The 14,204-nt window shown below is 34.3% G+C and overlaps 1 protein-coding gene across 1 annotated transcript in view; it reads left to right on the top strand.

Annotated features, from left to right (window-relative positions):
* Positions 1-1,347: 1,347 nt before the first annotated feature.
* Positions 1,348-14,204, top strand: part of LOC104276222 (dystrophin-like) — a gene marked incomplete at its 3' end in the record, with an annotated part of 15,908 nt that continues 3,051 nt past the window's right edge. The window contains exons 1-4 of the mRNA XM_009872453.1: positions 1,348-1,386; positions 1,522-1,683; positions 9,328-9,438; positions 12,676-12,849. Coding sequence (XP_009870755.1) covers positions 1,348-1,386; positions 1,522-1,683; positions 9,328-9,438; positions 12,676-12,849 — 486 coding nt within the window. The remainder of the gene's footprint in view (positions 1,387-1,521; positions 1,684-9,327; positions 9,439-12,675; positions 12,850-14,204) is intronic.

Raw genomic sequence — 14,204 nt, 5'->3', positions numbered from 1 at the left:
AATAATACTTCAATGGCTCAGGTGCTTCCATTAACACTGACAGCATGGGTCTGATGTGTAAAGCTGCTCAGTTCCACAGAATATTCCTGGAACTGGCAGTGATACAAGATTATCTGATCAGCTGGTTTGAAATAGCACAAGCAGCTTACAGACAAATATAGTAAATACTGTTTGGATCCCTGTCCCTTAACTAAGTCAAACAGCTAGCAAGAATGCTCACAAGAAATAATCTTTTTCATTTGTTAAATGTGAAGCTCTATAAAACTCTGAGCTCTATGAAGGTACAGATATATCAAATATTATCACTGAATTGCTGAGAGATATTTTTGTTCCAGGCAAGAGTATCGTAATAGATGTGAAATCAAATTAAAGTATATCTGGCTTACCAAAGAGAAAAAAGTGTGATTTGACTTGAAAAATGGAAGGACACATAGCAATGTTATTTCTCCCTCCTCCTTTGATCCATGTCAAAGAAAGTCACTTTATTCTATGGTCAGCAGTATGGCTGGGCTTGTACAGAGAACAACTGTATTGCATTTAGGATTGTTCGTAATTATTATGTGCTTTGTACAAAGCAAAAACTCTGCTAGGCAGAAGCTGTAATCTAAGCGAAATATGAGTCCACAGGTGGACACAATGATAGATGGAACAGTTTGCTTATTACCTGATAAATACCATATTAAATTGATACAAATAATTGTTAAAGATAACCCGTTTATGTCAAATGTTTAAATATACGCGAGTGATAGGGACAACTCGGAAGGAGAATTTATTGTTCTGATTTGGTAAACCATGAAGTGAGTTCTTTTGAAAGGAAAGCATCCATCTCAAACAAAGGATTGTATAAAAGTTGATGGCAGGCAAGCCACTAGGGCACTGATGAAGGAGAAACAAGAGTCAACTTCCCAGGCTAAAAGAGACTGTGGTTAGAGTGATAGGAGTTTGGACAAGTCCACAGACAAAGCAAAACAAGGGTCCAGCTTTTTATTTGTCAAGAGTAGGAATTACCTGGTCCAGACAGCTATTTATACTTCATAGAAGAGAGCTCCTTCTCAAGAGCCTTTATCCCTCTCACTTACTGAAGTGGATTGCGTTGGATGGGATTGTGATGACAGTAACCCTATGCTCAGTAAACAAAGTCTCTTCAATTATATAATAAGATCAGGAAGACTGCTGTGCTTCAGAATGAGAGACTGCACCGTCAGGATGGTTTCATTATGCAGCTTTGCCAACTCGCACTCTGTATAGGAAACCTCAATGCATGCATTGGTTTTTTGAGGGTTCTGTATTTTTAGAATTTCCCTGTACAATCTAGGATTTTGTTTGCTTTTTATTAAAAAAACCTGAATGAGTGGCAAAAAGATGCGGAACTTGTCATACAAAAAGGTGGATGACCAGAAGTCAGGAGTACTAGATTGGATTCTTAGCCTGCATTTTTTGGAAAAACATAGTTGCATGGGGGAAAAAATGTATTATATGCATTATTGCTGTGGATATTGATAATGTTGTTATTGTTTTTAGGCTGTGAGAAGACAAAAGAGTCTTGAACAGAGTATTCAGTCTGCCCAGGAGACAGATAAAACTCTCCGCTTAATCCAAGAGTCTCTTGCTGTTATTGATAAACAGCTAACAGCCTACACTGCAGACAGAGTTGATGCAGCACAGGTCCCTCAGGAAGCGCAGGTAAGTCAGATACAGGTCAATCTACTGTGCTTACTGGTTATCTCAGTCAACCAAAGGTTGTTTGGTTGTCCCTCAGCCTCATACTAATAACTGAGATTTGCAACTTTATCAGTATGAAAGTGCAAGTAAATTTTAGGTAGGATTACTTGAGAAGTTCGAGCTAATCTTCTAGTAAAGTCATGTTTTCATTCTGATTTATATTGTATACCTGTCCAGAGGATGTAAATAGTTATAAATGTCATGGAACAGTATGCAGTCACTCTAAAATGACAAAGATAAACAGTGTGACTCTTTAAAATCCAGTTACCATCCTAGAAAGAAGAAACTCATAATCTTCTTCTTTCCCAAAGTGGATTATGTGGCCTCAGGATTGTTACTAAATCATTGAAACACAGACAGTATGGTTAATTATTTCATGATGTGCACATAAATGTACTTATATTTCAATTATTACAGCTCATGTAAGTAGAAGAGAAACAGCTTTTCCCGTTCTTTATAAATAGTTTATTGAGCCTTAGAAATAAAAATGTACATCTAATTCTCATTTTTACTCTTTCAGTCTTTCTCCTATGACATCTACTTTACTGCAGCATTAAAATGATAAGAATCCAAATTAAATAAAACCAGACATCTCTGGTATAAAATTATTAAGAGTTTACAATATTATGTATAGCAGCTTTATGTAAATTTCACCTAAAATTAGTAAGTCAGATAAAAAAAAGTAAACAAATGAGCAAAGAAGGCTACAGGGAAATTGAAGACAAATGTCTTATAATGATTTCAGAAGAGGCATTCAGTTGTGTTTTTTTCTGGCATGCCTGTAGATTTTTAAATCATTCTAAAAAGGGAGTGTCTTGTATGGAATAGATTAAATGATCCTAAATAAGTTCAGAGCTGAATATATGTAGTGCTGAAAATCAAGTTTTCTCTCTTTTAAAAATATTTTCCTATCTTTTGAATTAAAATGTAGATAAACGTACCTTTAAGTTGCTTTTCTAGTGTGTCTGTGTGTTTGTAGGTATGTGCGGATATTCTTATGTGACAAAAAAGTTATGAATTAAAATTTATAATTAGAAAACAGAATTGCATTTACATTCAGTCTTATTTTGAAAGTGATTCTAATTTATTTGCTTATAACTTATGTCAGTATGAGAATGGGATCAAATTCAGACAATTTATTGCTTCAGTTTCTATTCTAAACTATCTTAGCTATCAGTTGACTCCCTTGATGTTTTTTCTCCTTCCCTGAAATATGAATAATGTAAACATATTTTAATGAAATGCGATACAAATCACCCTTTGTTCAAGATGTATCAGTTTAATTTCTCATCTTGCAATTACCTATCTCTGATACACAAGAAAAACTTGATATGAAGCTATTTTTTTTCCTGCTGTATTTAAACTCTTATATTGTAGTGATCTCCAGTTCTGCTTCACATATCCCATGGATGCATCTGGTTTATGTGCATCCTCATGTAGAATGATGGCAATGACTACAGACTGTGTGAAAGGAAGTAATTCAGAACTTCAACAACTGAAGCAGCACAGAACTCAGCTGACCTTAATTAGCACACTTGCATGGGAAAAGTTCTTCTCAGTGCTTTTGCAGAACCTGTTTTTGTTGCTGCAATTTTATTGTCTGAAGTCAAGTTCACTTGATTGTGCTATATCCACTGTGGGAAAACCAGCATAGATGCTGCTGAGTTTTTCCCTTTCGTGTTGTTATTTTAAGATGCCAGTGGGACCTATTGAAAACAATCTTTAATTAACAACTGAACAGATTTAATGCAAATATTGAAGTTCTCTGAAGTTTGGTTGTAAAGTTCTTAAAAATCCTTGAAGAGTAAGGGACTAAACAATCAATTTTATGCGGGTAGATATATACTAACTCATTCCTTTAGTGAATGGCCATGCCAACCGGGCACGTGCTGAATGGATGCATCTCCTGCGGAACTCCTGCTGACACAGCTCTTTTGTAGAGCTGAAAATGCTTCATTCATATAAGATAGCCTACATTAGTGTCTGCTTAGCTGGAGTGGGAATCTTTCAGTCAATGGTGTTGGTTTCTGGGCAAGGGTCAGTTTATGCATGCTGAGGGATTTAGCAAAGTGTTCAGCAATATGCGTTGCATTTCTAAAAGAACATATGGGAGAATTTGCAATCAGAAACCTGTTGAGGGTTTAGGAGTTCTGCGTGATTCCTTAAAAATTTCAAATCTGTTTAGAGCATTGACAGTAGGAATAGTCTTTGGTTCAGATGATCAAAAATTAAACTGAGAAAACCAAATTGGATTTAGTTCCTTTTTAAAGTGTTTAAATCAGTTTAGGTTTTTCTGAAAGCTGACAGAAAGATAGTTCAGTTTAGGTTTTTCTGAAAGCTGACAGAAAGAAAGAGGAGTTAAAAGTGCACTGTGCAACTTCTCCTTTGAATCATTTTTTTGAATGTAAATTCTGCGTGCTTCTTACTCCACCGTGTGGCACTGAGAATTTAATGCTAGAGAGCCACTGCAACTCAACTCATTTGGAGTACCACTAAAGATGCTATATTTAGAGGAGATAGTCTGACAGCAACCACACAGATAAATAGTTCAGATTCCTCAAGGTGTAATGATGAAATAAGAGTGTCTAAAACAATAATGCAGAAGATTATTTGTTTGTATCCTTGATCTCATAGTTGCAACTGAAGTCTCTTTGATTTCTCTAAATTTAAAAAGAAGTTAGAGGGAGCGAGGACTTTTTCACAAGAATTTGCTAATTTCTGGCTTTTTTTGAAGTACCATTTAGTTGACAGGAAGAAAATAAATCTGTACTGAAAACATTACATTTATATTCCAAAATATTTTTCAGATAATTACTTGTAGATTTGTTATTAAATAACTTCTAATGGGAGAGAAAAACTCCACTTTGTACTTTAGTCTGAGCGATTACATGTGAGTTTTTGTATTATCAGACAAACAATACAGTTATTTCACTTTGACTTGTCTGTAGTTCTCCCTGTAGATTTATATAAATGTGGAGAATAAGTGAACAGTAGTGTATTTCCAAGAAAAGCAGAAGTAATATACTTTGCCTTTTCAATAACCTCCTTGAATTATTTCAGTTCTGTAGTGATAAACACTACACGCCTATTTTCTAAGTGAAGGTGGTTATTAATCTATTTTTAAAACAGCATTGTGCTATGTTCAAAACTAATGTGATAATGATAGAGTTGTTCAACTGTATAATGTGTTACTTGACAGGGATAATGCAATATTTCATTGCCTTCAGACTAATATTTGGGGACAAAGAATTCACAATTGTCTACTTAGTAAAATGTCTATTGTTGAAGGTATTTGCATTCAATTCTGTGCTGGAAGGTGTAAGAATTCTTTTGTTCAGCTATATGTAGTTCAGTAATGTCATCTTCTATATGTATTCTATGTTTTTCTTTTTTTTTTTTTTTGCAAAGGTGTAACATCATTGACACGTAGTAGTTTTGCGTTTTTAAAGCTGTTACTTCAACTTCATTTCTTCTAATCTTCTGGTGCTTTCTTTATCCTTTCAGAGTTTTCAAAGTTAACCGCTAACAGTTCTGAGATTGATTCAGATACATTTTTTATGTCTGCTAGGATCATGATCTTTCCATCTGTAAAGATCAACTTGCCAGAATGCTCTCTCAATGTTCTGTTTCCACCACACAGAAGACTGAGGTCTGATTCCTTAGAGATTGATAGCAACCACAAAAATAAGCAAAAATGAGGTTAAACTGAGTGACATTCTTGACAGCTATTAGGCTAGCTGAGTAGTATTCAGAGAAATGCAAAGCAGAAAACCTAATACAACAAGAAGAGCTAGTAAGCTGTTCTCTGGAATTCAAGAAAGCCAAATCTGAAAATTCATATCCAGGCCATATCCAAATTCATATTCAGTCAATTCTGGTGTAAGAGTTATGTTAATGAGACATTAGTTACAAATGTAATCTAGTATCATTTGAATTCATGTTGAATTAGTTTATAAAAAAACAGAGAACACTTACAAGTTAACCATTTTGCCTCAGTCATGTCATTTTGTCATCATTGTCTTCGTGATGGAAAATGGCATCCCTGACCTGCCATGTGAAACTAGTTTCGCAGAATATCTTTCAAAACTTTTTTTACAACTTACTGATACTACATCAACTCGAACAATTTTTGCAGTGTAGTTCTTACAATGTTGCTCATGATAGTTCTGTGTTTACATATTAGATGTACACTCCAACTAATCTTGTCCTTTCAGCTATTCGTCTGCAATAGTCGTTCTATGTATATTATAGTTTTGTATTTTCATCCTTTGATTTTAAATACATCACTTCCTTTTAATTAAATACACAAGACTGGGGGTTTGATTTGATTTTTTTCTTTCCTCCAAAAAATACTCTCCATTGTTACAATTTTGCTTAATATTGCTGACTGGCATTTCTTTAATTTTCTAATTATATAGGAGACATTGATGGGAGGTGACATATAATCAAGTCTTCTAATTCAATTTCCTGTCCCAAATAATGTTAATAGAGTTTGTTTATATGCCCTGTTATTTTTTAGTATGTGCTCTTCTTGAAGCATGAGATTGCAGTTAGATTTATGACAATGTTTAAAAGAGACAAATGGTCAAGTTGCTTCTTCTGGCTTTCCGTTCAAGACAGGGAAGAGTTTTCCATGAACTGGCTACATTGCCAATTTTCTGCTTTTTGCTGTCAGTATACCAAGAATCTCTACATTTCACTGTTCATTTTTTTTTAAAGTAAAGACTAGGAATTGAGAGAAATAATGTATTACATTCCTTTGTGATTGAAATCTTTTTACTGTAGAAGCAGTCCACATGAGAATGGACACAGTCAGTGCCTTTGGTCTTCTAAATATAATTGGGGGGGGTTATATATTTATATCTTAATTTATATATTTATATGTATATATTTATAAAATTAAAAGTTTAGCAAATTAATAAACTTCCTGAAAAAATGTCAGTGATGGAAAATGAGAATGCTTGACCTGTAGGACACAATAGTTTATACAATAATTGTGTAGCACTTATTAGTTACATGCAGTACATATTGTGATGTTCCAGAAATTACATGAAGATAGTTTTTATTAAGAGACAAAGTAGACAGGAACCACTGAGAAAAGCAGAGGTGGGAATAATATAAATGGAAAAAGACAATTAATGTTTTCTTGTAGATGTCCAGAAGTCAGTGTAATAAATTAATGAGTCAAAATGGGCCAAAATATCAAAATGGTCCTGTCAAAATTGAATGAAAAGGAGTATCATAGGCTCCTATATCTGCTCAGGTCTGTTTTAATCTTTCTGCCTTTGAGAAGTAGTGTCAAATACAAAAGGAATTTTCTTGCTATAATCTTTATAACTTTTAAGCTTTCCTCTAATATGTTTGTCCTCTTTAATTCTGCATTTTAATATCAGAATAGATGATGCTTCATCTCTCTCCTGCAGAGCAATTTTAAAATGTAAGATAGAACAATCTCTGTGCAGTATCCTGTAATACCTAATTGCTTAAATACTACTCTTATCTGTACTGTGCTACTCTGACCTATTCAGATAAGAACTATTCAATTATATGCTTTCCATTCTCACTCTGAGGTTGAACAATGTCAACTGGCAAATACAACCAAAAATCAGTTAATTGATGAGGTAGAGAAGCAAAACAGTTGAAATATTGACTGTGATGCAGCGTATTTTCCTAACCCTCGGACTTGCTGCTTCCTTGAATATGTAGTTCTGACTTCCAAGACATCAAGAAATGATCTGGCTTCAGGAGCTAACTAATGCTGAGTCACCACCAACGATTTTGGTCCGTGTGCTGCACAAACACAGAAGATAATCCTGTTACAACTCTAGTACACTTGAAGGCAGAAATTTTAAACTTAGACAGGGAGAAAATAGATGCTCCAAAATGAACTATTAAATAAACCTTCACTCCTTGATTTCATTGCTGTATTAATTGACCATCTTTATTCTCTCAAACTATCATATAGCCAAAACTATCATACTTAGAAAAATTGTGTTGTTACTTCCTCCAAATACTGCTAGCCATTCAGTAAATAACCTTGAGGAGAACTCAAAATATGAAAAATGGAATATGTACAATTATGATAATTTTAAATAAAATGCTTAATCTAAATTGACAGCTTTCTGTAGGTTGATTTGCTTTTACAAATGCTTTGCTCCAGGAAAATATTTTATTTCTATAAGGAGTACTGGATAGTTGAGACATTTTTCCAGCTTAGTAATGACTTAATAGTTTTCTGTATTTTTAAAATACTTTCTTTTAAAATTTCCTTCAATAAATTTTCAATATAACTTGTGAAAAACTGCTCCCAACATAGTATTGTAATATACAAGTCATTATAATGTTATTTAAGTCATTACGGGAATGTAATAGCCTTATAAAGTAGAAACCATACAGTGTATACAGCCTTGTGCTTAATAACCGATTAAAATGTGAAAAATGAAAATAGGTATATATTCCTTCTTACTTGTTATCAAAGTTTAAAAGATCAAATTATAGTGTTAAAATCCCTTTTCTTTGTTTGCATTGTAGTCCTTTGAACTACACAGTTAGAGGTTATTATGGTGCAACATAAATAAGTGTGTATACCTTTAAACTTATAGCTAGTCTTTAGAATATCTGAGAAATGTTTGTATAACATAGGGGATTTTTAAAAAAAAAATTAAAAATAAAATCACTTTTTCATGCAGGAGTAATGGCCTCAAATATCTTTCCTAGTGGGAACATACTTTGTCATAGGGTAATTTTTCTCAGTAGTACTTCTCTAGCAATTCTACTAATAACAGTTTCTTGTTTTCTAACAAATTATAGATTAAAATATGTGAATTGCTTTAAATTATGTTGTATAAATATACTTTATGGGAACTCTTTTCTATTACATTGCACTAGCCAACACTGCTTAAGTTAATTGTTTCTTGTAAGATTAGTTTATGGCAAACCAACAGGGCTGGTATTTGATAAGATTCGATTCCACGCTGACTTTAGAGAAAGCGATAACCAGAAATTTTGAGAAAATTGATCAAGTTAGTGTATTAATGAACTACACATCATTATGAATTTAGCATCTCTACAGATACTGAACATGGAATCTGGTCAGTAATATGCCACAAATGTTTTGGATATAACACAAGATAATGATGTCATTATACATACGGGATATTTTGCTCAGGTTTCTTTTGACTCGCCTGATGATATTGTGAGAATAATAATAGTTAAGGAAATCCCTTTTCCATTTTTTTTCTGTTCTGTGATTAATTTTTATTTTTCTTCCTAATGAAAGTAGTTGTTTTCCTTCAGTAGCAAGAAATCTCTGAGTTTTTTTGCCTAGAGTTTCGTCACAACTTCCCTACCAAGGTTATGTCATTAGTGTCACAATGTCAGTTACATGTTTGAGCAGGAGAGGAAGGTTTTATTTTTTAAAAAGGAACTAAACTGACTATTTTGCAGGCTGATGAACAAGTAGTTCTTTGAATAATTTCCTCTAATGATTAGTATATAGTGTAGTACTTCAGTTTATTATCTTTCAAAATCAACCGTTCTGAATAATACTAAGAGCATAAACATTTTCTTCAAACCCTGCTGATTACTGTCTTTATTTTTCAATAGAAAATACAGTCTGAATTAACAAGCCATGAGATTAGTTTGGAAGAAATGAAGAAACGAAACCAGGGTAAAGATGTTGCCAAGAGAGTGCTCTCCCAAATTGATGTGGCACAGGTATGCAAATTTGATTTCCTCCTTTTCTCCTACACTCATGCAAACAAACAGCATAAGTAGTACTCTTACTACAGTTTGAAGTGTTCTTAAAGGTATCTCTTCTGTTTTAGCTGCTCCTTTCTAGCAAAGAAATTAGCATGGATAAAGCATAGATTCCATATCTTCTTACTACTCTGTTTTCTATTCAGTTGGCAACAGTTCTAGTGTACACAGAGCTGAATGTAACCAGCTGGTGGGGACCCTGTATGAGGGGCGTTTTGAATGTGCTGTGGTTGCAAGAAGTAAAACTACAGTGAGGCTTTTTGGTTATACCTTTAGAGGTATTTGAAAATATTTACACTTAAAAGTATGTTAACATATATGGAAATATTTGGCAGTTATCAATTTAAAATGTTAGCTAAGGCATCATTTCATCTACCCTAATAGACATAAAGAGACCTGTTTGAAATTTAAGACGACTTAATTAACACTTAGAAACAGTGTGCATTTTTTCCCATTAATCAGTAATGGGTTCTTTACTGTTTTGCTGCTTTTGTTTTCAGCATTAGTGCCAAAATTCCTCAGGCTACAAAACAATGTCATTATTCATTAGGAAAGACAAAGAATTTTGTTATGGTATTAACAGTAAAGAAAGTCAATTTTTTCTTCATCTCTGTCAGATATTTTTAGGTATCTTAGCTTCAGTTTTTTATTATGGATAACATCCATGGCTTCTTAACAATTAATTTAAAATTTTTAAAAAATATTAAAAGAAGTTTCCTTTTATCTACAGGACTAGCTTTTCTTTGTTGAGAATATTTATATTCCCTTATTTTTCTGTCTTCCTTCACACTAACTCATCTTCTGATGTTCATGGCAGCTGTGAATGTATTGAATATCGCCACCAATTTGACTGTTGAAGTGAAGTAAATTCAGTTGCCTACACATTTTAAGCATTTAAGAACTGTGATGTTACTTCTCACCAAAGTTCCAATTAGCCTTAAGTCATATCCTCAGTAGTAGCCAGAAGACAGTGATGGGGGTAGAGTCAGGCCCACCTTTAGTGACGCTTCCCAGGGGTTTGCAGCTGAGCAGCTTCTAGGTCAGAGATATTCAAAAGCTCATGTCTAAATGCTTTCTGAAATCTCGTAAATTGCTGGAATTCTCTATTTAACAGCTAGTTACACAATTTAACTGAATACTATGCAAAGTTGTTCTTCCTTTTCTTTGTTTTGGTTTTCCTATATGAGAGTTTAACCTGGTGTCCCCTTCTTTGTGAGTTTTGAGAAATAGTTAAGAATCATTTGCTAATCTGCTTTTTTGCATACCACTGACTTTTTACTTCTCCGTCGTCTCTTTTCCAGTCTTTGTTAAATCAGACCTTTAGATATATAGCTTTTATTGTCCTATCATTCTGCTTTATACATATTCTATTTTTACAATAGGTTTTTTGAGATGAGGTGGTCAAAACTACACATTTTATTCAGGCACAATATCGCTTTATACAATAACTTTTACACTGTGACACATACTTTCTTCTTTGTTCTTTATGTTCCAAGTCATTCCAAATACACACTTTTCTTGTCCGGCTACTTTTAAGTATTGAGCTTGTATTTTTTTAAAAACTGTCAGACATAACTATAAGTATATAACTGTTATAATTATCTATTGTAACTCAAGTGAGAGTGCTAATAGGTAGTTTAGGTGCTACCTGTGTATCCATTTTAGTGTTTCTTTTGTGAGGTGTGTTACTTAAATTTTGGGTGAATTAAATATAATTTGGATTAAATATAATTTGAATTAAATATAATTTGCTTGGTTTTTTCTACAGATCCTCAGTAGTGTGCAATCCTTCAGTGCCTTTTCACAGATGGCTTTATTTTCTCTACCGTTAACACTGTCATTCCCTCACTTTCCTGGATAATTTGTAATGTATTGACCAGCAAAAATTGTAACAAATAGTGATATGGCATTGCAAGCTTCCCACAGGACTTGGTCTTTATCAAGTTGAAGTGTCACAAGAGGATGAAAATTAAACTCGAATTTAGTGTGTGCAAACACACTGAAGAAAAAAAAAAGACCACTTATTCCTACCCTTTGTTTCCTATTTTTATTCAGCTGTTCACTTGTTTATCTAGGAATGGACTTTCTCACACCATTGGATCTCCATTTCATTAAGAGTATTTAATGAGGAAAATTGTTAGAAGTTGCTGCTGGGCTTCTACGCAGCTTTATGTGTTACTTAGGTTTGACTTATGCTCACAATACCTGCCTCCTTCACAGGATTCTGATAGAAGTGGGAAGTATTTTTAGTAATGTCCATCTATAGGCTAATTTTGTTCCTTTCTGCAGTTTTTTCTCAAGATAGTACAGACAGCAGTATATTGGTATAAAGTGTCCAGGATTTGAAGATTAAAAAATCAAGTGTGTTTGCAGATGCTGAGTTCCTATTTATCTACTTATCCATTTCTTTGTGACATTCTTTTTTTCTTTCAAAAAGTGAAAAAACTTATCCTACTAGTATTTTGCTCTGTTCCTCTACAGAGAAATTGGTTCTTATCCAAGTAGATAATTAAAATGCCCTTTCTTTGCTTTCCTTTTAATTATTTCCCCTCCCCTTGAGGTAGGGATCATGTGAGCAAGCAGTATAATTTATGCACGAAGATAACAAATAGTGAAAATTGTGAAATTAGAAGCCATACTAGTCACAGATTTTTCTGCCTTCAAATTACTTTATTTTTTACTTTAGGTTATGCTTTTTAAAAATTGAAATAGAAATCAATTTTATACTCTAAATCTCATGTTTTGTGCTACGGCTTCTTACTGCCCAGTCACTTTATTTGGATTTCTTTGAGGGACTAAAAAGGCTCACTTCTCATACTGAGAGCAACAACACAGTAGAGCTGGAATGTGAATGTGTTATGCTCAAGCCATTACACCTTCATCCTCATCCCACTCTGCAACATTTTACATAGTAGAAAGTACAAAAACTCTTCTTTTCTCTTTTCTTCAATTGAGATTATGGGCTCTTTTGTCACTGGCTCTGGTGCTTCCACTGCTCTGGATGATACAAGAGTATTTTTCCTCCTGTGAAGACCAAGATACTGTGCTACTGATATTTTCCCTCAAAGTTTTAAATTCTTTAAAAAAGAAACTACTGACTGATAATGGATTGTAAAAATTTGGGAACAGGCCTTAGACTTGTTGTCAGTGATGATTTGCTTTCTCATGTACTACTCACCCATGCTTGCTTTTCAGAAAAAGCTGCAGGATGTCTCCATGAAGTTTCGCTTGTTTCAGAAGCCAGCCAACTTTGAACAGCGCCTTCAAGAATGTAAAAGAATTTTAGATGAAGTGAAATTGCAGGTGCCCAAGCTGGAGTTGAAGAGTGTTGAGCAGGAAGGAGTACAGACACAGTTGGATCACTGCATGGTGAATATTTAAAGATGCTGTCTTTCTATTTGTTTCCTGCCTGCTTTGCCTTTCAAATTTATTTTCAATAACAATGTTGATATTTGCTTGGGAGATATATTAGAAAAGATTCTGAGGCAGATTTAAGATCAAAGTTACACAATGCAAATTGTAGGAACCTCTTTAAATTCTTTTTTTTTTCAAGGTCAGGAAGATAGAAGAGGTTCATCCCCCCTGTCCTGCTTCTCTTGTTTGCATGTGATTTGAGAGGGACATTGTACATGTAAAACTGTATTCAATTTCAAAGTTACCCAGAATCTAATAACATAGTGAAACAGTTCTGACAGTCTTTTTTCTTTCTATATGTTGTTCTCTCCTTCTGTCACGGCAAAGACCTCCCAGAAACATGGAATGCTAATTAAGTGAAAAGTTTTGAAAATATACATGTGGAGAAAGCTAAAAATTACAGAATGTTGTCTTGAATTCAGGATGAGAAAGGACATCTGAGTTATGAAACTGAAAAATAGTAAAACATAAAACCAATTCTAATTTCAGTGAACTTTCAAACAATGGTTATGCACTTTGACCATGTGAGAAGGCCAGTCAAGATCTCTTTCTAATTTCCCCTTCCCATCTTGCATTTGAGTTTGTCTCCCTGGATTGGCACTATTTTCTACAATATGCCTCAGCTGTGGGATTCTGTAATGTAACCAAAAGAGATGTCGCAATGCACAATTCTACTTTAGCCAGGAAACACAAAACATAAAGGAAAACTATAGAATACAGCTTCCATGAGAAGGCATGCTGTGACTTTCTTAGAGTTCAAGAACAAAAGATAATCTGAATATGCCCTAAAGAATATGAGGAAAATCTCTATGCATCTCTTTAATAGGGTCGTAGAATCATAGAATAATTTCAGCTGGAAGAGACCTAGAAGATCATAGAGTCCAGCCTTTGTCCCAGCCCTATCAACCTACTAAACAATTCCCCTCAATGCAACACCTACTTGTTTCTTAAAAACCTCCAGGGATGGTGACTCAACCACCTCACTGAGCAGCCTGTTCCAATGGCTGACAACCATTTCAGTAAAGAAATTCTTCCTAATATCTAACCTGAACCTCCTCTGGCGCAATTTAAATCTATTTCCTTGTCCTATCACTCTCCGCTAGGGAGAATAGACCAGCTCCCGCCTCTGTACAACCTCCCTTCAGATAGTTGTAGAGAGCGATGAGGTCTCCCCTCAGTCTGCTCTTCCCTAGGCTAAACAGCCCCAGATTGCTCAGCCTGTCCTCATACGACACATGCTCCAAATCCTTTACCAGCCTCTGTACCCTCTCCAGCACCTCAATGACCCTCCTGTAGTGAGGGGCCCAAAA

Source organism: Apaloderma vittatum, unplaced genomic scaffold (assembly GCF_000703405.1).
Source record: "Apaloderma vittatum isolate BGI_N311 unplaced genomic scaffold, ASM70340v1 scaffold4697, whole genome shotgun sequence".
Taxonomy (NCBI): domain Eukaryota; kingdom Metazoa; phylum Chordata; class Aves; order Trogoniformes; family Trogonidae; genus Apaloderma; species Apaloderma vittatum.
The sequence above is the reverse complement of the archived record's forward strand: the minus strand, read 5'-3'. Positions and strand labels throughout refer to the sequence as shown.